General features: G+C 30.4%; 2 protein-coding genes and 2 long non-coding RNA genes across 8 annotated transcripts; 2 read left to right on the top strand and 2 right to left on the bottom strand.

Moving 5' to 3' along the window:
- Positions 1-2,011: 2,011 nt before the first annotated feature.
- On the bottom strand, positions 2,012-6,402 carry LOC125778343 (uncharacterized). 2 transcript variants are annotated; one of them, XR_007422642.1, is made up of 4 exons: positions 5,758-6,402; positions 4,205-4,551; positions 3,290-3,649; positions 2,012-3,105 (listed from the first exon to the last, which is right to left on the bottom strand). It is a non-coding gene; the product is annotated as an uncharacterized LOC125778343 (long non-coding RNA). The 2 variants fall into 2 exon arrangements; XR_007422641.1 differs by having other exon boundaries at positions 4,205-6,402.
- A 42-nt stretch (positions 6,403-6,444) lies between these two features.
- LOC105232252 (ELAV-like protein 2) lies at positions 6,445-19,063 on the top strand. Of its 2 annotated transcripts, XM_049455340.1 has the most exons (8): positions 6,455-6,696; positions 9,872-10,472; positions 10,543-10,646; positions 10,726-10,879; positions 11,020-11,293; positions 11,369-11,546; positions 11,628-11,785; positions 12,062-19,063. In XM_049455340.1, the coding sequence occupies exons 2-8, from the start codon at positions 10,157-10,159 to the stop codon at positions 12,705-12,707; spliced, it is 1,830 nt and encodes a 609-aa protein (XP_049311297.1). In that variant the 5' UTR covers positions 6,455-6,696; positions 9,872-10,156; the 3' UTR covers positions 12,708-19,063. The 2 variants fall into 2 exon arrangements, with proteins under 2 accessions (XP_029408688.1, XP_049311297.1); XM_029552828.2 differs by having other exon boundaries at positions 6,445-6,721; positions 11,628-19,063.
- Positions 19,064-19,205: 142 nt separating this feature from the next.
- On the top strand, positions 19,206-21,904 carry LOC105232447 (odorant receptor 49a). Its single transcript, XM_011214129.3, has 4 exons — positions 19,206-20,786; positions 20,981-21,182; positions 21,415-21,570; positions 21,636-21,904. Exons 1-4 carry the CDS (start codon positions 20,014-20,016, stop codon positions 21,687-21,689), a joined length of 1,185 nt encoding a protein of 394 aa, XP_011212431.1. The 5' UTR covers positions 19,206-20,013; the 3' UTR covers positions 21,690-21,904.
- Positions 20,776-23,322, bottom strand: LOC115066574 (uncharacterized). 3 transcript variants are annotated; one of them, XR_003846136.2, is made up of 3 exons: positions 22,384-23,322; positions 21,631-21,850; positions 20,776-21,560 (listed from the first exon to the last, which is right to left on the bottom strand). It is a non-coding gene; the product is annotated as an uncharacterized LOC115066574 (long non-coding RNA). The 3 variants fall into 3 exon arrangements; XR_003846135.2 differs by having other exon boundaries at positions 22,612-23,319; XR_007422639.1 differs by having other exon boundaries at positions 21,631-21,927; positions 22,048-23,143.
- Positions 23,323-23,329: the final 7 nt, after the last annotated feature.

The following is a 23,329-nucleotide window of genomic DNA, read 5'->3' as shown; positions in this document are numbered from 1 at the left end:
TTTCGATATCTGTGATTTCAGTGATTGCTATTTTTAAATCGCTGTGATTTTATATTGCTATTGCGATCGCAACTAAGTCGACGTTCAAACGTCGTTGTTGTTGTTGTAGCGGCAGATTCTGCCAATTTGACACTGTTTGGCCGAATAAAAGTCCGGGTCTGTTCCACTTACGTAGACCCGACTGTCGTGGGAACGACGGAAACATTTTGTCGTTATTGGCGGCAAATTCTCTTTTGGCTCCTGTAACTCGAGTCAAGTTTTTCCGCCTTTCTTTTCACTACATTTTCGCAAATGTTGGAGCGGTTCGGCTACCTGACACTTAGAGCGTATTGCATAGTTCATTTGTATTTTGGTATGATGGTTTCACACATTTCTTAGAAGGAATTACCATTAGTGTGGTTGATAATTTGTTTGTTTAGAATACCCGTTTTTAATATTTTCAAGGCCAAATAATTAATGCGAGTTTCCTAATCTTTGGGAAAATATTAAAAACCCGTAATTTTTTTATTCCATCATTTTATCTGAAATTAATTAGTTACAATTCTTGTTTTCATCACAAAAAGCTTTCAAATTTGGTTTTAACAATAAGTAAAATTAAAAATTTTATTAAAACAAATTGAAATATTCCATTTTGATTATATTTCATCTACCACTTCAAACATCACACTTCACTTCTTTTCCTTTATACATTTCCTGCCATTATTAAAAAATATAAGAACGTTACACTCAAAACTTCAAACCGATATGACGAAAAATAGCATATACGATATATACAATACCCTGAAGAAAGTTGTTACTTTTCTGCTATTTGCTATTGTGATCGTAATTCACAGGTTCGAACTGCTATCGTAAATCACAGGTTCAAACTGCGATCACAGTTTCGAGCTGCGATCGCAATTCAAAGGTTCGAACTGCGATCACAGTTTCGAACTGCGATCACAGTTTCGAATTGCGATCGCAATTCACAGGTTCGAACTGCAATCACAGTTTCGAATTGCGATCGCAATTCACAGGTTCGAACTGCGATCACAGTTTCGAACTACGATCGCAATCGCAGTTTATAGAAGCGAACTGCTATTTATAAAAAGTGATCGCAGTTGCGATTTGCGATTTTTCAATCACAGTGAAAAAATCACCGGTAGTGAAATATCGCTCATCACTAATTTATACATAAGTGCGTTTCAAAAAATTAGCTTCTGAAATACGCTGTTTTCTCTAGTAGTCATAGTTGGTAACGCAAAATAATCAGAAGGTAAAAGGCAATTGGCAACACATTATGAAAAATACGTTATATGTGCAAGGTCGCGTGATTATCCGATAATTTTGCATTTTTACTGGAATTGAGGATAAAGCAAAGGCGCCAAAATTGTGTTAAGATATTTGGAATATATAAAATTACTTTAAAATTGTTCCGTAAAAGTGTTGGAGTTAGTAGCTAAATCTCAAAGATTATTGTTTAGAAGAGACGAGTTGTTCAGTTTATATTACCTAAGTATTCAAATATTTCAGAATATACAGTTTGATTTGTTATCAAATATAGAGTTGTTGTTAGGATTTCCAGGCTAAGGCTAAAATAATAAAATTTTAAGCCCATAACTACTTTTGTTGTAATCAACGATGGATTCAGAGTAATCACTTTTGGTTGACTTCAATGGAAAATTAACCAGTGAGAACTGGATGAACTCGACATAACATTGGTAATGATAAAATGCACTTTAATTTATAATATCACCCTCAAGATAAATATATTTACTACGCTCAATTATTGTTTCGCCATCTTTCGTTGTTTTCTCTACAATTTTAACTATCCTTAATGAAAAGAAACAGATGTGAAAAATGTGACCAGTAAGTTGCAAATCCAATATTCATGAATTTTTATAACATAAACGAAATGTCAACGGTACATTTCCAAGAAAAACATAAAAAAAATTAATCAACCACTTCCGGCTGCATCATTGCATCTGCATATCCGTTTACCGGCACCGATAATTGGTGTCTGCGGTGTTTAACCATTATTTATGTCACGCAATCTTGCGCATCGTTTGAAAATTCCTACATTTCCATTCATTTAAACGATAAAAGAAAACTTAACAAATTCACATACTAGTGCTTTGGATGTTTGGAGAATCTGATCATAATTAAGTTATTTGTACTCGCAAGAAAAATGGGGACTACATATGAATGGAGACAACGGTAAGACTAGTAGAAATTCATAAATAAAAATTAGATCACTCAAATCTTTATGCATAAATTCGAACGTACTTGTTTTTTTTTAAGAAATTTATTAAAGAAAAACGTCTAAAGAGTAATTTAATGGTACGATTATGCACGTAGTTGACAAAATGCTTAAATGATTTATTAAAACCATATTCCATAATATAAGTTTTAGTTTATTATTGCTAATGCAATAGGAGTGGGCGCATTATGTTGTTTATGGAAGTGGGACCTGTGGTGAGAAGACGATTGCAAAGTTCAATGGTCTTTTGACATAAATGGTGTCAAGTTGAGCCAGGACCAAACGGACACACCAGCTACGAATGAAAACGAAGCAATACTCTACTCACACGTGCTTGTGCCTACCCACCCTTCAGCTTCTGCATCGACTTATTTTGTATATATGTATGTGCATACCATATATCATAGGTATTTAGGTATATCCATATTTTTATGTATTTTTTATAATATTGCCAGTGCCATCCAAAGTTTTGTAATTTGTTTCTATTTTCGAACATTACATATTTTGCATACATATGTATGTTTATATACTACAAATAAATGAACATATGAACATATTCAGAAGTATATGAGCATTTGTATATTCATCTACATATAAATATTCAACTTGTATATTTAACGCATGCATTGCTCTCGGGAAATACCGTTATATAGAAATATATAGTATAGTATATATAGATTTTTGTGTATACATATATGCCTTTAAAACATTTCCAGTTGTTGACAATATTCTCCGGTTTGTGTTGTTGTGAACCTACGACAACAAAATTACTCCTGCGCTTGTACCAGTAAGAGAAAAATGACAATTGCAGTTCCTTATTGTATACGATGTGCATGCAGAAATGCATGTGTTAGTGTGTTGAATCCGTGCTGAAAAGATATAAAATTGGTGGGTTAGTCTAAATAGTATCGTGCATCTTTCGCGATAGTTAGAAATATGTTAGGAAAGTGTAAGGTTTTCATCTCCAAATCAACTATATTAATTTTATAATTCCTTAAAAGTAAACATATAGAAATTTATTCTTAATAAACAATATACATGTGTATACTTTACTTATCATTTTGTTTTATTCAAGATATAAATCTTTGATTGTACATTTGCTTAAACTGAACACAGAATAGTATGCCAACTTAGCCCACTGTGTGCTTCTGAGTTGTTTTAGCGATATACATATATTTATGTGTTATGTGCATATTCCGTGAACTCCTTTTCATGTGTCCTGTTGCCTTGTTGTTTTCCCACCTCCTACTCTGAGTTTCCTCGTTGATGATGCTTTCATGTTCGGTATATGCATTTTTATCCTGAAAGCAGTAAGCGGTCGCCTTTAATCATTTAGTTCTTGCACTCTCCAACAGCAAGTTGTGTTTCTCTGTACGCGATTTTGGTTCTATCAAATCAAGTAGGATGTGTATTCTTTAAAAAGAAATTAATTAAAAATGAGAAATCATAGTTTGAAAGTAAATATAGTAGTTACCATTACAACAACTTGAACATTATGTTTGAATATTAAAGTTTCCAGATTGAAGTTTCAAACGTAGAACACGGAAGGTGTACTTAACAAAAAAATTGTGATTAGAAGCCATATTAATAAATTAAATGAGTGTTTTTTAAAGTTGTGTGACAACTTTTACAATGAATTAAGAAAAGTAATTGAGAGTAATATTTCATTTATTTATTATCGTAGTGCTTTTGAAATATGTTTATTTTTAGTGAAATCTTATACACTAAATGGTTAAATATTAAGGGCGTTTTCTGCACTTTGCAATAATCACAATTGATTTTCCGCAAAAATTTGAATTTCTCCATTGTAAAATGCATTCGCCAAACCAAATATACTAATGCATTAATGCATACATGTATTGATGCGAATGTATACGTTATTAGAAGTAAAGTCTGCTCGGTTGTTTATTTTTATAAATTTGAATATGCACGATTGCAACTGTTTCAACTAAACCCAACATTTCTTACCTCTCATCCAACGCCTTTCTGCGTGGAAAAATCGCGCTTTATGCTCTTCTGAATTTGTATACATTCCAATTCAACTAAAATTTATTGCAATTGCATTCTTTTAAAGAGCAAATTTTTCCACCAATAAATTGTCGAGCTTCCAGAACTTGCAGTGATTGTGATTACTATGACCTACCCGTCCATGCCACCTCTGCAGATAAAGCACGATTTTAGGCGTTGAAGAGGCCAAGAGAAAAATTCGATGGTTCATATACATACATTAGTGGCAAAATCAACGGAATCCCCAGGGAACAGCTGCTGGTAGCTTATAATTTATGTGTCTTTGAAGTTTCTAACATTGCCGCACCCTAAAAAGTTTAAATCGTTAACAATAGAAAAAGTATTAAGGTACTAGTTATATGGTAAATAGGTTCCGTTTGCAATTTAAAATTTTACATGGTTTTTTTGATCGAGTACACATTGTACTTTAATTCTAATAAATAAAGATAAGAATAACTTTGTGTATATACCGGCATACGCATTATGGATGCATTTATTTACATTTGGGTGGCGGAATGTATAATATGAGATGTCATAATAAATAATATTAATATAATTTCATGAATATATAAAGTTATTTGAATTTACAGTTATGATAGCATACAGTGGTATCTGTTTGAGATATGAATATAAGTGGGTGGGGCTGGTGTATAAATGTAAACGAATTATTTCTATATAAATGTGATAGTGATATGGTATATTGCAATTTTAACATTCGTAGTAATTTTACTTCATGTAAATTGCTTTACAGGATGTATTCGTATAAATAATTTAACCTTATTATTAAGGTTTTAATGGTATAAAATATTTGATTATGGTTTTATTGAGTACTGCTAACTTAGCATCAAGGTTATTTATGTGTGCGATAATAATAGTTGAAAATTTTAATGTTTAAAAGCTAAGTCACAATGTTAATTATCTTTTATAGAGCGCATTTTTAATTGTTATTCGTTGTATAAGTTGTTCTTGTTTCGGTCGAAATTAAACGGAATTTGTAATAAAATCTATTTTCGATTGCTACGGGTGTATAACGTAATGCCGACAATTAAAATCTCGAAATTCAGAATCCCGACAGTCAAAATACCGACAATAAATCATAACCCTTAGTCAGTAGAATTCTCTTTCTGTGCTACGATAGAAATAAGGGCGGACAATTTTCATATGTCGGGATTTTGTTTTGTCGCTATTTTAAGTGTATCCCGATGACAGCTTTATATTGTTATGAATTCATAGTATTGTGTATATTTGTATACTGCTCAGGTATATTAGTATCAAATCGTTAACATTGTTATTTATTTTACTATTGAGTAAATCATTTCGGAAAGTATGCGGATACATACATATGTTTAGTTAAATATAATATATATGTAGTGTTTCTATGATTATATTAAAAAAAAAAATCAAATATTTAGTGATTTGAAAAATGCAAATAAAAATGTATGCGGTTACACATGTTTCTTTTTGAGGGGATTTGTTTTATAGGTTTAATATACAGAAAGGGCAAATATACATACATATATGGTACGTCTCTTTGGAATGTATGTATAGCTCAAAAGCAAAGGCTGCGTAGTATAAGCACATTAAGAATATACGGCAAAAGCGAGACTACTGCAAAAATTTACTCCATATTTCTTAACTGAACATAATCTTCCTAGTTTTGCTGAAAATAGCCGGCTTTTTGTTGCAAGTAACTTATATGCAATTTAGTACATTTATACACCGTATTAGACTTTTTGAGTTATCATCATTATATTGTTATAAGCATGTAGTTAGACATATGTATGTAAGTCGGCTAGGTTCGATCTTAAAAATAAGTTTTGTGTTCTTAGATGAAAGCTAAACTTCATTGCCATCCAAGTCTTCCAAGGAGGGGCGAAGTCCAGGAATTGTGTTGTTTGTATATAATTTTCACTAATTAAATTGTAATATATTTTTAATTTTTTTATTTATATGCAATTATTTTTTACTTCTATATATGGATTCCTTCTCTCTCCTCTCTTAATTTCGAATATTAAAATTTCTTTGAAGCCTGCGCAGTAATAATTATACTTACCACTAGTTCAATGACTCTCACCCTACACTCTTTACAATATTACATGAATACCAACACAATCTCTCACGCAAACTCGCTACAACACTTTTGTTGAATTTCTCTGCAATGTCTATAAAAATATGTTTAAAAGTTTTCATTAGGGGCCTTTAGTTTATTTCCGTTCAGTTCAGTTGAAGGAAGGACCGTATTCTTTTCTACTTTGAGTTGATTTTTCCTTAATTTCATTTGCGTTTGTGTTCTACATTTTCGTTTTGTACTTCGGTTCGGTTTTTAAATAAAAAATGCAATAAATAAATAATAAACATTAAAGGAATTTATTAATTAAAAAATTCATTTACTTGATTTATTTCCCGTTCCTACTCGGTTTTGTGAAAACGCTTTTATGAAAATCAATGGAAGAGTTAGTAAAATAATAATTTTTCTAGGTATAAAATAATAGGTTTCACTTTTTATAATCAACATTTTAACTAATTCAAAAACAATCTATATCATTTAATACTACAAAATGTGTTTTGCACTACTACGGATATTCTATTCATGGCTAATGTGTTTCGTAATCGCAAAAATTCAGTACCAATTTCATCTTTTGAAAACGAAAAAATGCGAAAATAATTTTTGCTATGCACATTTATTTAGATTTTCGGTTTTCCGCCTACCTAATTGTGCTGTATATAGTATATGTGATGAACTACTCAAATTGGATTAAAAGAAAACTAGATAAAGGGTATTAAAATTTATATGTACACGGAAAATAAAGAGGTTTATTATTATTATTATTTGCTGAAAAGAAATCTAATTAAATACTTTTCCATAAAACATTATATATATGTACATACATATATCATTATTCAAATCCCAATTATTAGCATAATATGCGATCGATGTGTGTAAATGTATGATGTTGCATTTATATTTGTCTGAATAGACCAAAGACTAATATTGAAATACATTGGGATTGCAACAAATGTAGTATTTTGCCGCCGAAAATGTTAGAATCGGCTAAAAATATGCATGTGTTGTCTATCCATAAATATCCACAAGTCAATATAATTCAACATATTTGTATGTATATAAGAATATGGTCGACTAGAAATGGCTTCTCGTAATTGAGGCAATGCTACGCCACTGTCTGCTACAACTACTACAGACGAGCGATAAATATTGCTCTTGCTGCGAACTTATAAGCAAAGTAATTACCGTTATTTTCAGTTATTTTCAAACATAACTACTTTCTTATAACTTGTTTTAAAATTTTAAAACAAAAATCAGCTGCCGTTACCTTTCTCTTTCTTGATATTTATATTTTATGATCCATGAAGACATGACTCAGGAAAGATCTACAATATACATACATACATATGTACATATGTATATCATATCTGTTGTTAACTCGGCTATAATCGCGTAAGCGGTGTCTATGCCAGTAAAGAAGAAGAAGATATTATACGCACCTATCCGAAATCTGTATTTTTTTTTTCAGATTATAATGTATCTTATGGATTGCTGTTTTGTGTCTGTATTGGCCATGTGTCTGCATATAATTTAATGGAAAGATTCTTATATTTACGAAATCATCCGAGATTGGGATATTCAGGTTTCAGCTGCCATTGTAGCAATTGGCAAGAACAATCTCAAAGTTTAAACAAATATTCTATACTTAGTTGAATTGATCTTTTATTCGATCACTGATATTTTTAAACTGCCACGTTCAACGGCTACTCGTACTTCCGTATTTATTTATGTTTTTTAGAATGTTCTTGAAATTTTTCTCAAATCGAGTTACAGAAAAGGACCTATGTTGTGTAGTTTCGAGTAGAAACAATTTTTTTATAATCAATGAAAATGTAAAAACGGGTTATTTTATATTTGAGAACCCAAACATTATATAACAATATTTACTTTAGTTATTATATCAATAATATCAAAAATAGTAATTTTATAACATTAATCTCAACGCTTTAGTCTGATAAGATAGAAAACCGGCTACATTGTGCAAACTTTTGTTTTCATCAAACAAGTAAGATAGCGAGCCAAAAATTATAGAGAAATATGCAAGATCGCATTAGATAACCTTTTCATTTCGTTTGATATTTAGGGTTTTCACAAGTTTCATAAAGTTATAAATTATAACGATTCGAAAACATAGCATTGAGAATTGTAAATGTGTAAGCTCATTTTTGTTCGTAATCTAACAACAATTTTTTTAAACAAGTGTAAAAATTCATAATTTTATGATTTTACGATGCTTTACGACGGGTTGTAAGTACCCCAATTATAAAAAAAGAAACAAGATAAACGTTAACATAATTTTCACAAATGAAAACTTTTTATATAAGAATTTGATTTTGATCCGTTAATTTGCATGGAGGTTTAATGCTATAGAGGTCCTATGTCGGCGATTCCGATTCGTCTGCCAATTTTCCGAGTGATATCTCAAAAACTGAGTAACTATTTCACGTATATACATACAGTTGAATCAACACTATTTATCTCGCTGATCATTTATACATACATATGTATATATATTTTCTAGACTCTCTGACGTGTGCTTTTGGGTGTTGCAAACTTCGCGGCTTGTTAGTTACATATATAAGTCTAGGTCGAGTTTTCACCCGATTTTATTCATTCTAAGCATAAATGTGCACTGTTATAAGAAAAACGCGCTCATATTTAATAATGATAACTCACACATTGGCCAATATAAGCGGTATAAAATCACCTGGCAGTTCGAGAACCTTGATATTAGGTATACTGTGGATAAGGGAAGTATTGACCATATTCAACCCATTTGTAGCACTACAGGAAAGGATTCTCTCTCTATTTACGATTCAAATGGAATTTAAAATTGTGTTATATGGGAAGTAATCGTGGCTGTAGTTCAATTTCACTCATTTTCACACTGTAACTTAGGAATATCCGCAGTACCGCTATATGGGGAGTGAGCGGGGTTATCATCCGATTTCATTTATTTTCACACTGTCGGTAGGAGTCTTATAGTACTCGTATTTGCGCTAGTTAAATTTGTGGTAGTGGCTTAAGAGATATGTACCTAAAACTTATTGGAGAGTAGGGCCACGTCCACATTTTCAAATTTTTTTGCTCACACATGCTCTTTACTACTGCGATCCCTTGTGCCAAATTAGAGTTTTACGAGTATGTATATCTTAATTTAGTGCTTAGTTATGGTACTTTATCCATTCTCAGCTAATGGAGTTTTGTCGTGTGGCGTGGTCCGATAATATCCATCTATGAGCTCGTACTTTTGTTTTTGCCAAGGAACACGCATACAAAGTTCATCAAAATATCTCAATTTTTACTCAAGTTATAGCTTGCACAGACGGAAGAACGAACAGACAGACAGTCACTCGAATTTCAACTCGGTTCCTCATCCCGGTCATACATATATACATAACTCTATATCTATATCGATTAGTTTTAGATGATAATTAGGATATAAAAAATAAACAAATATAGATTGCAAATAATTTAAGTATTGTATTTCGTTATAGAAGTATTCTATATGTTGAATTATTGTGATTCGTTTTAAAGATTCATTATTTTTAAATATTTTTCAGTGCTGCGCTATTGCATCTGTAAACGGTGTCAACAAATAAGTTATTAAGATAAAAAAAAAAACAAACCATCAGTATTATTGTTGAGGAACTAAAAGAAATTAAGCAATATATTTGTTTTATTCAGGACTTCGTAATTAAAAACATAATTTTCTTAATTTTATATTTATAATTTAAAAGCTTTTGAACACTGAACGTTATTTGTTAAATTATATATTCTTCGTTCCTATGCCATTTGCGTCTTTGGACGAAACGAATATCATATATTTACAATATATTTGTCACTAAATGATGACTACCAGCTCTAATAGCAACAATATGGTTGAAAGTCAACAACAGCAGCAAAACGGCAGTAGTGGTCTCGGTGCTGCTACCGGGAGCGGCGGAGTAACAGCAGCAACGGCTACAGCTAATGCTGGTAGTAATAACAATAACAATAATAATACTAGTGCTAACAACAACAATAATAATATGGATAACGACTCTAAAACAAATTTGATTGTGAATTACTTACCCCAGACGATGTCTCAAGAGGAGATTCGGTCGTTATTTGTTAGTTTTGGGGATGTGGAGAGTTGCAAACTGATTAGAGATAAAGTTACAGGTGCGCAAATAAAATATATTCGTTTTTTCACATATAGAATAATTTGAATATTTTCCCTATGGTGCGGCAGGTCAAAGTCTTGGGTACGGATTTGTAAATTATATAAAACAAGAAGATGCTGAGAAGGCAATAAGCTCACTCAATGGCTTGCGTTTACAAAATAAAACAATTAAAGCAAGTTATCCACCGTTTCAGAAATGGGTTGCATATAAGTACTAGTTCTACCATATTTAAATTGTTCTTTTTTATGCAGGTTTCAGTAGCCCGTCCTAGTTCAGAATCAATTAAGGGTGCAAATTTATATGTGTCTGGTCTTCCCAAAAATATGACTCAACCAGAACTCGAAGTACTATTCAGTCCATATGGCAAGATAATTACCTCAAGAATTTTATGCGACAATATCACAGGTGGGATTTCAAGTTTATATTATTATCATTTGTAGTTTTATCGGCAGTATTACACACAAATTTTATACAAAACTTTAATATTGTAGCATTATTTTACGTCCCTTAAAACAATTACATATTTTTTATTTTACCTTTTAAAGGTCTATCGAAAGGTGTTGGCTTTATACGTTTCGATCAACGTCATGAAGCTGATCGTGCTATAAAAGAGTTAAATGGAACTATACCAAAAAACGCCACCGATCCGATTATTGTTAAATTTGCCAATAACCCCAGTAATAATAAGTCCATACAACCACTGGCTGCTTATTTAACGCCACAGACTGCTAGAGCACGCGGTTTTCCCGCCGCCGCAGCGGCAGTTGGCGCAGCTGCTGCAGCGGCAGCTATACATCCTTCGGCAGCAAGCCGCTACAGGCAAGAATAGTCCTGCTATGTAAACAAAAAATTGTATCGTACATAATTTTTCTCAATATATTTCACTTTTGTCAGCTCGGTGATTTCACGTTATTCACCTTTGGCTGGTGATCTTTTGGCGAACACAATGCTACCGGGGAATCCCATCAACGGTTCCGGATGGTGTATTTTCGTCTACAATTTGGCACCAGAAACTGAGGAGAATGTATTGTGGCAGCTATTTGGCCCATTCGGTGCCGTGCAATCAGTTAAGGTGAGTTATAATTCCATAACATAATTTCTATTCAAGTGGTATATTTAATTAATGTTCGAATTATTACTTCCGTTGTGGTAGGTTATACGTGATCTGCAAACCAATAAGTGCAAAGGTTTCGGTTTTGTCACTATGACTAATTATGAGGAAGCTGTTGTCGCCATACAATCCCTCAATGGATATACACTGGGCAACCGTGTACTTCAAGTCAGCTTTAAGACGAATAAAACAAAGCAAACGTAATTATTAACGAAAATAACTGCTGTTATGAATGCCACCGCCACCAATACAATAAACCTAACAACAACACCGACACCACCCTCCCTGTTCAATTCCAACACCACCAACAAGAACAAGAACACCACAACCACCACAACCACAACCACCACCAGTTTCAGTTTCAACTCCCTTAACAGCACTGAATTGATGTTGATGCATTTGAATGGCGGTGGTAGTGGTAGCCGTAAAACGAACAACAACAACACTAACCAAAACAACAAACATAACACCAACAGCAACAGCAACATCAATGCCAACAGCGGTCAGCACAATAATAGTAACAGGCTACAACATCAGAGCCAGCAACATACTAATCGTAAAACACAGCAACCCCCCACGGCGGCTACAACAACAAGAGCCACTGATTTGCAATCACTATTGAATTTGCCACCACCACATACCCCACATCAAGCAGCGGCAGCGGCGGTCGCAGCAGCAACAATTGCAAATGCGGCTGCAGCCGCATCGATTAGTTCATTTGGTGCCAATGGTTGTAATCAGCGAACAGGTGCTGTATCTATGGCAGGGCGGAGTCCAATACCTACACCACCACAGACACAGGCTCTCATAAAGACAGCAAGCAAATTTATCTACAACAAGCCACGCAATCACTTTGAGTTATTACAACAGCGTGTGCAAATGCAACAAGAATTTGCACATCTTCTTACGAGTGTTGCTGCGAGCAGTGCAGCTGCAGCTGCAGTCCAACAACATACACAGCATCAACAGCATCGCGGCCGGGGTGTAGCGGCAGCAGCAAACAACAACTTCGCCGGCACATCCAGCAGTAACACTCGTGCGGCACAAGCTGCAGCAGCAGCCGCAGCAGCTGCAAAAAATTCACTTTCTTCCCTTTTACCTTATTCGAATTGGTTCTTTTAAGTTATACTTATGTTATTTCTATTGGAGTTTCTTTAGTAGTTTTAGGTACAAAATGTTAATTATTAACAAATTGAGTTCTTGAATTTTAATCACTTAAGTTTCTTTGATTATAAAATGTGTTCGTTATTTATTGCGGATATGCAATATTTAGAAAGGTAATATAATTGTTTAATTGCTTTCGGGAATTAACGCTTAGCCAATAATTTTCATGATATAATTATTGATATTTTCGTGCTGAAGTTACAATTCTTATTGTTGAAAGAATCCAAATTGTTTTTGTTTACTTTTCGTCACAATTACCCACAGTTTAGATTTAGGTGATTTGAATACTGTTTTTAACTTTGACAACTGAATATTAATATACATACATACATATATATTTACTGTTTCTTTTACTTTATAGTATTTTGTAAGAATTGTTATATTTGTTTAATATGGAATTACTTAAACTGCTTTAATCGATCATGATTCAAAATTTTATAGATATACCTTCGAAATAAGTTAAGATCTGGAGAATAACGAGCGTTTCAAACTAATTATTTATTCACAATAGTAATAATTTTAGCAAGATTTGTAGTTATTCATAAATCAAAGTAGTTATTAATTTTTTTCCTACAAAAAAATTTTCGAAGTTACATCAGTTTCATTCAATTGGTTTTAAACCATTATTTGCATAGATTGATATTATTTTATTATTTAAAGTTTCCTTTATTATCATAAAATGTATTTCACTTGCATCGTACATCATCTAACTTGCATATAAGGCAAAAATATTTAGAACATTCTTAAAATTAAAGTTTTTACAACAAACTATGTGAAATCGCCACATCTTTTTTGCTACATTTTTTAACAAGTGAGTATATACATACAATCTACAAGCCCGTAATTCGAACGAATTTTTGCATTTTTGAAATTATACAAGTATAAAATCCTAGTTTTACAACTTATAAATCAGACATTTTGTTCGTAATGCCATACAAAATTTAATTAATCCTATTGCAAAATATGTATAATACTCATATAGTAATTGTACATATTTGCTAGTGCTATAAGTATTTATAGAATTACATTGAAAAAGGTGTTTGAAGTCACGTAATTCGAATATTTATGTTTTTCTTTGGTCTTGTGTAATAAACATCAAGTAGTTCCCAGTTCTGACTATTAACAATTTGCTTAGTATACATTACAATTTATGATATTCAAATAAATTTTATACATGTACTTAAAAGTAATTTTATACATTTAAAGATGTATTTGAAATAAAAAAATAATGTGCATAACCAAAATAGGAATAGAAATAATACAGCATTAATTTTCAACGAGAAAATTAGTCTAAACTACAATCGTTCGTCGTGGACAAGGGAATGTTGCAAATATAATATTGTAAATTGAATTCTGCTCATTAAGACGGATTCTATCATGAACACAGTTGTAAAAATAGAATGATGTTTCAATACTTAGTTGTTACAAATTACCTACTTGTTTTACATAAGAGAGTTATACCTACGTTTTTTCAAGATTTTCAGTTATGCTTGTTTTTTAAAATGAAAAAAAAAAAAATGCAAAACCAATTTTGTAAAAATTAGGTGAAATACAAAGTAATGAGAATATACATTATTTATGAATAAATAATAGGAATACCATACATATATTTTTTACAATTATAAAAATACATGCTTATAGATATGACAACCAAACCATTCCTGTTTTTATAATCCTTGCGAATTATTTTGAAAAGTGATAACAATAATTTTTTCTGTATTTATTTCCAAAGTTATTGAGTTTTAATTGATAACATTTGGAAACGTAGTCAGAGAAAGAATATAACATGAAATTCACAAAATGAGGAAATTTGTATAATTAACAAATAAATTCTACAAATTTCAAAGTACAGTTTCGGAAGGTAATAAATACGTTTTATTTCAAGATATTATTTCTCAAGACACAAAGTCTAATTTTTAATTGAACTTGTGAAGAGTCGTTTTCAACAACATCTATTCTTCATTTGGTATAAAAACAAGAAAGTGATACACACTACAACGGACCTAATTTATGTAAGTACATTTGTATTTTGTATTTACAAAATAATTGGTACTCACCTTAATTATTGTGTTATTAAATACCATGCTTTTTATACATGCACAATGAAAATCGGTTTTCTTTCCGCCCTATGTTAATTATGTTATGTGCATATACACCTCTTCTCACATACTTTACATATGTTAGTGCATATACTACATACACAAACATTAAAAAGTGTCAAAATTATTTTGCTTTTCTTGTGAGAATCCCGATTGTACAAAACATTAACATTGTAATTTGTTCTAACTGCAATGTGACTTACTTTAAACGATATGGACAAGAAATGCGCATAAAAACTCAAATGACATTAACTTAAAGTACTGGAAGAAGATTTAAATCAACTATAAATTGGCAATAGAAGTACAATAACAAAATTAATTAATACGCATACAGGATTGTTATTATAATTTATTTTTATTTATTGATAATCATGCTTTCTTACATTTTTAATCGAAACTTAGTCTTCACTTTTTTGTATACTTAATTTCTTATAAAATTCGATTAGAATTTCGAAAACCATTAAAACGTACTTAAAATTTTCGAATACAACGAATGAAAGTTTGTGAGTTTGCAAGAAGCAAAGATACACCGAATTCATCTGATACTCACAGCGAAAACAACCGGAGGATTCTTTGTTTAACAAATACTGTATCGTTTAGGACTATTTAATAAATATAAATTAAATACTTATTAAAACTAGCTAAGTTTTAAAAGACGCTATTAAATATACATAAATACCACGAGAGTAATATACGAATATGTAATAAAAGTTTGGAATGAAAAAACACCAACACAAACAAGAGCACCCAGATAAAAGAGATGATTTAAAATTTAATATTAGACAAAAAAAAATCAGGAAGTGCAAACATAAAATTTAAAGGGTTTTTAAAACGTTTCAAAATTTCTAAAAATTTACTATTACATTTTAATTCACAATGTTATACGTTGCTACTCAAAAAAACGGGATTGTCAAAATTTCCCGAATGAAGAAGACGTAAATACTACGTATACTTTTCATGCACTTGTATAACATAAAGAATTATTTTCTATGTCTTTTTCACATACTGATAATAAGAATACTTATGTACTATATAGTATATACGTATATAAATCACTATAATACGCAAATTTTAAATGTCAGATGCAAGTTTAGAAATTCCTAGTAGATTTCCGACATAAAAATTCACTTGCTGGAGTTTCCATATGTGGAGTAACATCAAGAGGTATGCTCCAAATAGAAGAAGTCCTTTAAAGCATATGTATATATACGTAGTAATTCATATATTTGTATGTATACAAATGGTCGACTTAAGCAAAAACGTGTGTTGTGAATAATCGTCGTGCTATTGTCTTATATTTTTCACTGTTATGTGTAACGAACATCCCTCTATAACATATTTTTACAAATAGAAAGATTATTAAAGACATATTTCATATTATTCAGACGAAAATACAAAAGTTAAAGACGCAGAATCATCTTGAACAAGTAGTTAATATTAAGAAGTTCACAAATTTATATTCCAAGCACATAGAAATTTTAAAACTTATCTATCAAGCAACATTAAATAGTTACTCTAAAAGTACTTAATAACTTAAACTTTAAGCTCGCCGTTTTCTTTTTTTCCATATGTAAGTTCTCAAAACTTTCTTATGGCATTTAAAAACTCAGCCTACCGTATGGACGTAATACTATTTTCCTCAATAACCAAAAAATGAAGTTATCTTAAGGCAAACACGATTTGTTAAATATATAAATATATGTAAAACGAGCCTAAGGTTCAGTATTAAAAGCATTTTGATATCACCTATAAACTATCCTATTGACGTTGTGTGTTTCAGTGTTTTAACATAACATTTGCTGAAATAGTAGCAGGGGAATTTAATTGTAGATGAATTATGAAATCTAATCTTTCAATAAATTCTATGCTATTGGCTTGCATAATTTGTTAGTTTATAAAACTAAATATACAGCTAGTTACAATCAATTGCTCATAAACAGTTGTATGGGCAGGCAATAAGGTCCCATTTTAATTAATTAAAATATAATACGCGAGTATACCTAAGTATGTATATTCAATATACATAAAGCAGATACAACCGTTGCAGAACCATGTTTATTACACAAAATAAGAATTATGAGATGGAAAAACGAAATAATAAACAACAAATCGTACAATAATCCACACATGTGTAATGTATGGAATTTTTTACTTAATTTTACAAGTTTCTAAAATAAATGGTTAAGGTGAAAAATATGAATATGATAAGTTAAATAACATTAACAAAAATGATATTAGATAATATAAAATAAACGCATGCATATGCAAAATAGAAATCGTTAACATAGCAAAAAGTCGCATATCTTGAAGTAAATAATTAACGAAGAATCATATACGACCGCATATGAAACTAACGTAAAAAATAAACAGAGAAAATTAAAAAAATAAGGTAATTTAAATTTACCATACACAATGTGACAACTTGTTATTGTAAATGTTCACTTTTGTACTTTTACACCGTATACAAAAACAGAAAAACGAGAGAACAAAAACATCCAAATTTTGAGATAAAATTAATTATTTAACTTCAATAAATATAAAAACTAATTAATATTGGGAATATATGCAACTAGATATAAATATTCTTATGTTAATGAACAGATTTAGAATATATGAGCTAGCTATTTTCAAAATTTATACCCAGAAGGGAATTTAAAATGAGTTTAATTTTATTTGTTTTATTAGAGGCTATGAAAGACCAAACGAATGAATATTTCTTCTTGGGATTTTTTTCTTTATTAAAATGTCTTTAAATATTTCAATATACAATTCAAAGTTATTTTAGAAATTTTATTTGTTTATTACAAAAATGTAAAATTTTACATTAATAGAAAACCACTTTAGCATTCGAAATGTTGACTGCTTCTAATTATTACAAATTAAATATATGTATATTTTTTGTGAATCATTTTATTAAAATAGTCATGCGTATATTAATAAGATACACGTATGTATATATATATATGCATGTTAAAAACTAAAATGAAATAATACAAATGAATTAATTATCTGCGGTTCATTACTACAAGTATATCTTATTACAAAAGAGAACGAAGATCGAATGTATTTTGTAAAATAAGCGAAGATACTTATAAACTTCAAGTAGATATTCTTATACTGGGGCTGAATAATACTTTAAACACGAACGAATATATACAAGTACTTACATATTACATATTGAACTAGTAGAACACAATTATTAAGTGTATTTAATTACGTATTTAAATGCATTATATATTATTATATTAACTAGATAATTCGTTGAAATTTGGAATTAACTTATAAAACAATGCCCACTAACATAAATAACTTCTTCATATAAAAAACAATTACTACTGAGAAATGCATACATGTTTAAAACTATAACATCGATAGAAATTTATAGAAAATTAAAAAAATAAAATAAAAATAAAAAGAAGTTATGTCGCAACACAAATACATACATATATTATTCATACATGTACATATATTTACATTGCATTATAAACGATTACATATATAAATAAGCACTTATGGACATTCATAATTCCTAATTTAAATCGAATTGATATTTTCTAGTCAGTCTTGTATCAGAATCTTAGATAATTAGTCTCCACGTAATTTTTAGACTAAAAAATTGCACTAGTATTATTTGCCCTAAGCTAAGCTTTAGTTGTGTATACAAAACTGATTTGCATAGTATGTATTTTTCTATAAAAGCGTGTTTTAAAAAAAATTACGATTTTTCAAAACTTGTTTTCAAGAACTCTTCAATACAAGTTTAATGCTCAATATTTGTATTGCACCAATTAATTTCTGTATATTGCAATAACAATGCAATTTTATAGTATTCGTAATAGCTAATAGTCCAAAAGTAAATCAACTTCACTTCAAGAAGATCAATATGAAAAATATCAAATTTAATTTAAAGTAACTTGAGCACAATCTCATGCATTTTGCATATACATAGAATAATCAAATCAGTTACTTAGTTTTACAATGCGTTAAAAACTTTTACACTATTTTTGAAAACAACTTAACAATCGCAGATCATATTTCCAAAGAACAATTCTTGAATACGCTAACTTTTGTCAAGTGTTTGGTTTTACAAATAAATTTTCAGGGGCGTCGAAAGTTTGACACCAAATAGGAAAAAGTATGCCTAATTATTCGCATGTATGCAAGTGTTTCAATTACTCAGTAAAGAATAAATAAAGTGTTCGAAAAAATGTTTTAGACTCTCCCGTTTTCTTAAGGATTATGAAATGGAAAAATTTCAGATTGATTGTTGTCTACTTCATTCAAACCAAGCGATTGATGATGCTTTGCTTTTAATGAGCTTTTGTAAGTGTAAAGAATTATTGTATAGTTAAAGATCTTTTGCATTTCTTGTGTCAAATTGTTTTCGATTTTCTTAACTTTGAATTTTAATCTTATAGATTTAAGGTCATCAGTTAATTTTTATTTCTTCATATTTAAGGATTGAGGTAAGTGCAGTAAAAAAATTGCTATTATATAAAACTTTTATCTTCAAAATTTATAAATTGAAAATATATATAATATAGAAAAATAAATAATTCATTCATTTAAGTACTTTTGTTAAAAATTCCTTAATTTCTTATGATGACATATACTTCAATATTATAAAATATTAACTTTAATTAATTTATTTTTTTATTAAAAAAATTCGTGAATACATCTCGTCAAATGAAAAGTTTACGAATGTATGATAGCTATGTATATTTACTCAACAAAAATATGAATTAATCAAATTTGTCAAGTAAACGGTGAAACCTCCGAAGAAATTGTTCAGATCGAGCTATTATATCACATAAATAATAGGGTGTTTTTTCTTATTTGTGAAGGGTATTATTGCTTCGGTTCAAATGTGTCTACGAATCGCTGTTAATATATTATATGTACTCATATTAAATATTTATAAAGACTACGTTGTTCTGGTCAATCAGAATTTTTACAAACATTAACTCATTTAAAATGCTCTTTTTCTTTAAATATATACAAAAACCACAAATGCAGAAACCACAAGCTTGCCACATAACTAATGTGCATAATACTCTAAAAATATATATATATAAAGGACCAATTCGTCAGCATATGCGTTTAACGATTAGATACTAGCTGCTGTGAAAACAAAACACATATAGTCCACTAAACTGACGGATAAAATGGATTTTGTTCAATTTTTTTGGTTTCCTAATGCTCTATATCGCATAGTGGGTTATGATTTTCAACAATTGCCACGAGCACATTGGCGAAAGGCTTTAATGAAAGCGTTTCTTATATTCACGACAATAAGTGGTATATGCACACGCATCTATATGCTATTCCAATTGCGTGAACTGATTTTAAGTGGTGACATTTTGAATAGCTTTCGTTTGGGTGTATATATATCTTATGCTATTGATTCAAATGTGAAATTTTTTGTATTTCTTCTGAATGCAAAACGTCTTCGTGTAATTTACCAATCTCTGTCTAATGAGTACCCAATGACGTCTATGGAACAAAAATTATATCAAGTGGATAAATATAGCTTCAAACGTGCACGTATAATGATTGTTTCTTATCTATCGGTAACTAATTCGATACTTATTGGACCAATGCTCCAGTCAATTTTCATGTACATAATAGATTTATTTCGTTATGGCTATGCTGCAGCAGCATTTTCATATTTGCATCCAACACCAATGTCATATAACTTTAACTATTGTACGCCGCATTATTACATTCTCATCTATATTTCGGAATATTTAAACGGGCATTTTTGTACAACAACAAATTTGGGAACGGATTTATATGTGTGCACTTTTGCGGGACAATTTTGTATGCAACTGGAATATTTGGGATCCTCACTGGAAGCTTATGAGCCTAGCATGGATAACTCAAAGGCAGATTGTAAATTTTTGATGGAATGGATAAGAAAACATCAGTTAATGTTGGAGTAAGTTATATTTCATATTTTATTTTGTAATCAATCTCATAAAATATGATGCCTGTAAACAAATATACATTATACCATATGAACATAGTAAATTCTCGGTTTGTGAATGAGTACTAGTAGTACTTATGGTAATATATTTTTATAATACATGTATTAATATTAAAATTAAAATTTTATATTTATTTAATTTACAGTCTTTGTAGCGAACTAAATGAAGTTTTTGGAACAACTCTATTATTTAAATTAATATCAAACTGCGCCGTATTTTGCATAATTGTTGTTCAACTGAAATTGGAGGGCTTTGGTTTCGGATTTTTAAATTTTCTCAGCTTCTTTTTCGTTACTGTTGCCCAATTCTTTATGGTATGTCAATATGGACAGAAGCTGATTACAATTGTAAGTTCCTATAATCGTAATTATTCTGTTATCGGGTGTAATGGTGCTTCTGCTTCGAACAATTAACATATTTTAAATTATTAAAACAATTAGTTAAGTTAGTAAGACATCTACAAATTTTGACATGTTTTACCTAAAATTCCATAGTCAGCAAGCAGTTTTATTGCACCCGTAACGTATTTAACAGTGTTATGAACTTTTATGCGTGTCGTAATTATTTTTATACTTTTAGAGTGAAAACTTAGCACTATGTGCATACAAAAACCGTTGGTATAACGGCTCACAAACATACAAAACCTTATTATTTAACATAATTGCACGTGCGCAGAAACCAGCTCGACTGACCGCGAAAGGATTTCAGCCTATATCGTTGGCGACCTTTCAAATTGTGAGAAGTTGAATATTATCGAATCGTTTAAAATATGTAATTAATTTGTTTTTCTCTTACCTCAGGTAATGACGATGACCTACCGCGTATTCGCGGTGCTGCAGCGTGCTTTGGACTAGTATAATTATTATTTTATTGTTTATACAAAATATTTTGATAATTCATCTTGTACGCAATATATAGCTATACAAAGCTAAATAAAGCTTCTAGCTATGATACCTTCATAACCAAAATGATAGTGCTAAGTTCGGACTTAGACTCGCAAATTGTATACCGTCACCTAAAATGAAAAGCAAAGTAACATAAAAAATTCGAAATACATTTTTTAATTTATTACGAAACACTACATCATACTACCTACATGTACACAATTTTAATCTTCAACTTATAACCGAAATTAAAATTTTATTTCAATATGTGTTTTATATAATTCGAAATACATTTTTTAATTTATTACGAAACACTACATCATACTACCTACATGTACACAATTTTAATCTTCAACTTATAACCGAAATTAAAATTTTATTTCAATATGTGTTTTATATATGTATACACTTTTTTATTCCACTAAACTTATGAAAATGGCGTTAGTTTGCATCGCAGGTGACGATATACCCAAATAGTAACTATTAAATGCGTGTGAAATGTTTAGAGTTATGAGCAAAACTCTATTAAAAAATTTAATTGTTTAATAATTATACATTATTTATAATGCAAGGGTAAAAAAGCCAAACAGAATAATGGAAATTAGCAGAAATCCTGAACCGTTTTTTTTCTAATTTTAACACTTATTCAATAAAAGTTGCGCACCTATTTTCTGACTTATTTTGTTAGTTATTAACCGTTGTATGAAGTTCATAATTCTGTTTCACGAACGGACAGACAGACATATATACATATATATATTAATATTAGTTTAAGATGTTACAAACATCTTTGCTGCATGCTGCGTTAGTATTATATAATTACATCAACAACATATGAGAGACCGTTGTTACTGTCAGAAAAGTTAGCACATTCAGTTTATATTTTTACTACCTGTAGAGCGACGTTTAAGTCCCATTTCTAAAAGTACTTTAAAAACACATACATTCTTTTCGAAAGCAAATGCAGTTCGTTATTTCAAATTCATATACACAAGTAACAAGATGCCTTCATTTAGGGTGCAATGCTAGGCGCTTTAAAGCTCTGCCTAGCATAGGCAATACTCTATTTGTTGGTTGCCATGTAGTTTCAAGGTCTACATTCAAACTCGTGCCATGTTGTCTATGTTTCCACATACTCCACAAATTTCAACTTTTACGGAACCAGCAGGTATCGTACGCGGCTGGTGTATAAGCTGACATTACTACAGAAATATATATATTACATTTTACTCGTATATGTCTGACACAATCGATCTTCGCAGTAATGGTGTAACAGTAGCATATACTTGCTGCAGTGTTGGGTGAATATGTGGGCGAACAACCGTGGAAGTTAGGTTGCTGGTTATTAGCAACCTTAAAGGCAACACCATTACAAATTGCTAAAACAATTTTTAATTTTTTTGCTTTCGATTTTTCGCGCCGTCGTAGTTTTGTAGACCATCGAGATTCGTGTAGCAGTTAGTCGGCGGTCGTTTTTTAACTGTTAATTGTGTGCCTCAAGCGATACGTTCGTGCTACTAATTTGATTATAATTTTGTACAAGTATTGAATTACATATTTCGGTAATGTACTTTTATTAAATTAACGCAAATAGAGTGTACAAAGAACGT

This window comes from Bactrocera dorsalis, chromosome 1, assembly GCF_023373825.1.
Source record: "Bactrocera dorsalis isolate Fly_Bdor chromosome 1, ASM2337382v1, whole genome shotgun sequence".
Lineage (NCBI taxonomy): Eukaryota > Metazoa > Arthropoda > Insecta > Diptera > Tephritidae > Bactrocera > Bactrocera dorsalis.
Note: the sequence above shows the minus strand (reverse complement) of the source record. Positions and strands in the feature narration are given on the sequence as shown.

Bases quoted from the DNA above. Each gene is read 5' to 3' on its own strand.
- LOC105232252 (XM_049455340.1), top strand. From the start codon at position 10,157: ATGATGACTACCAGCTCTAATAGCAACAATATGGTTGAAAGTCAACAA. The intron at 10,880-11,019 runs GTGGGATTTCAA...TACCTTTTAAAG, and splicing joins TTTATGCGACAATATCACAG to GTCTATCGAAAGGTGTTGGC. The intron at 11,547-11,627 runs GTGAGTTATAAT...CCGTTGTGGTAG, and splicing joins GTGCCGTGCAATCAGTTAAG to GTTATACGTGATCTGCAAAC.
- LOC105232447 (XM_011214129.3), top strand. From the start codon at position 20,014: ATGGATTTTGTTCAATTTTTTTGGTTTCCTAATGCTCTATATCGCATA. The intron at 21,183-21,414 runs GTAAGTTCCTAT...TTATACTTTTAG, and splicing joins GACAGAAGCTGATTACAATT to AGTGAAAACTTAGCACTATG. The intron at 21,571-21,635 runs GTGAGAAGTTGA...CTCTTACCTCAG, and splicing joins CGTTGGCGACCTTTCAAATT to GTAATGACGATGACCTACCG.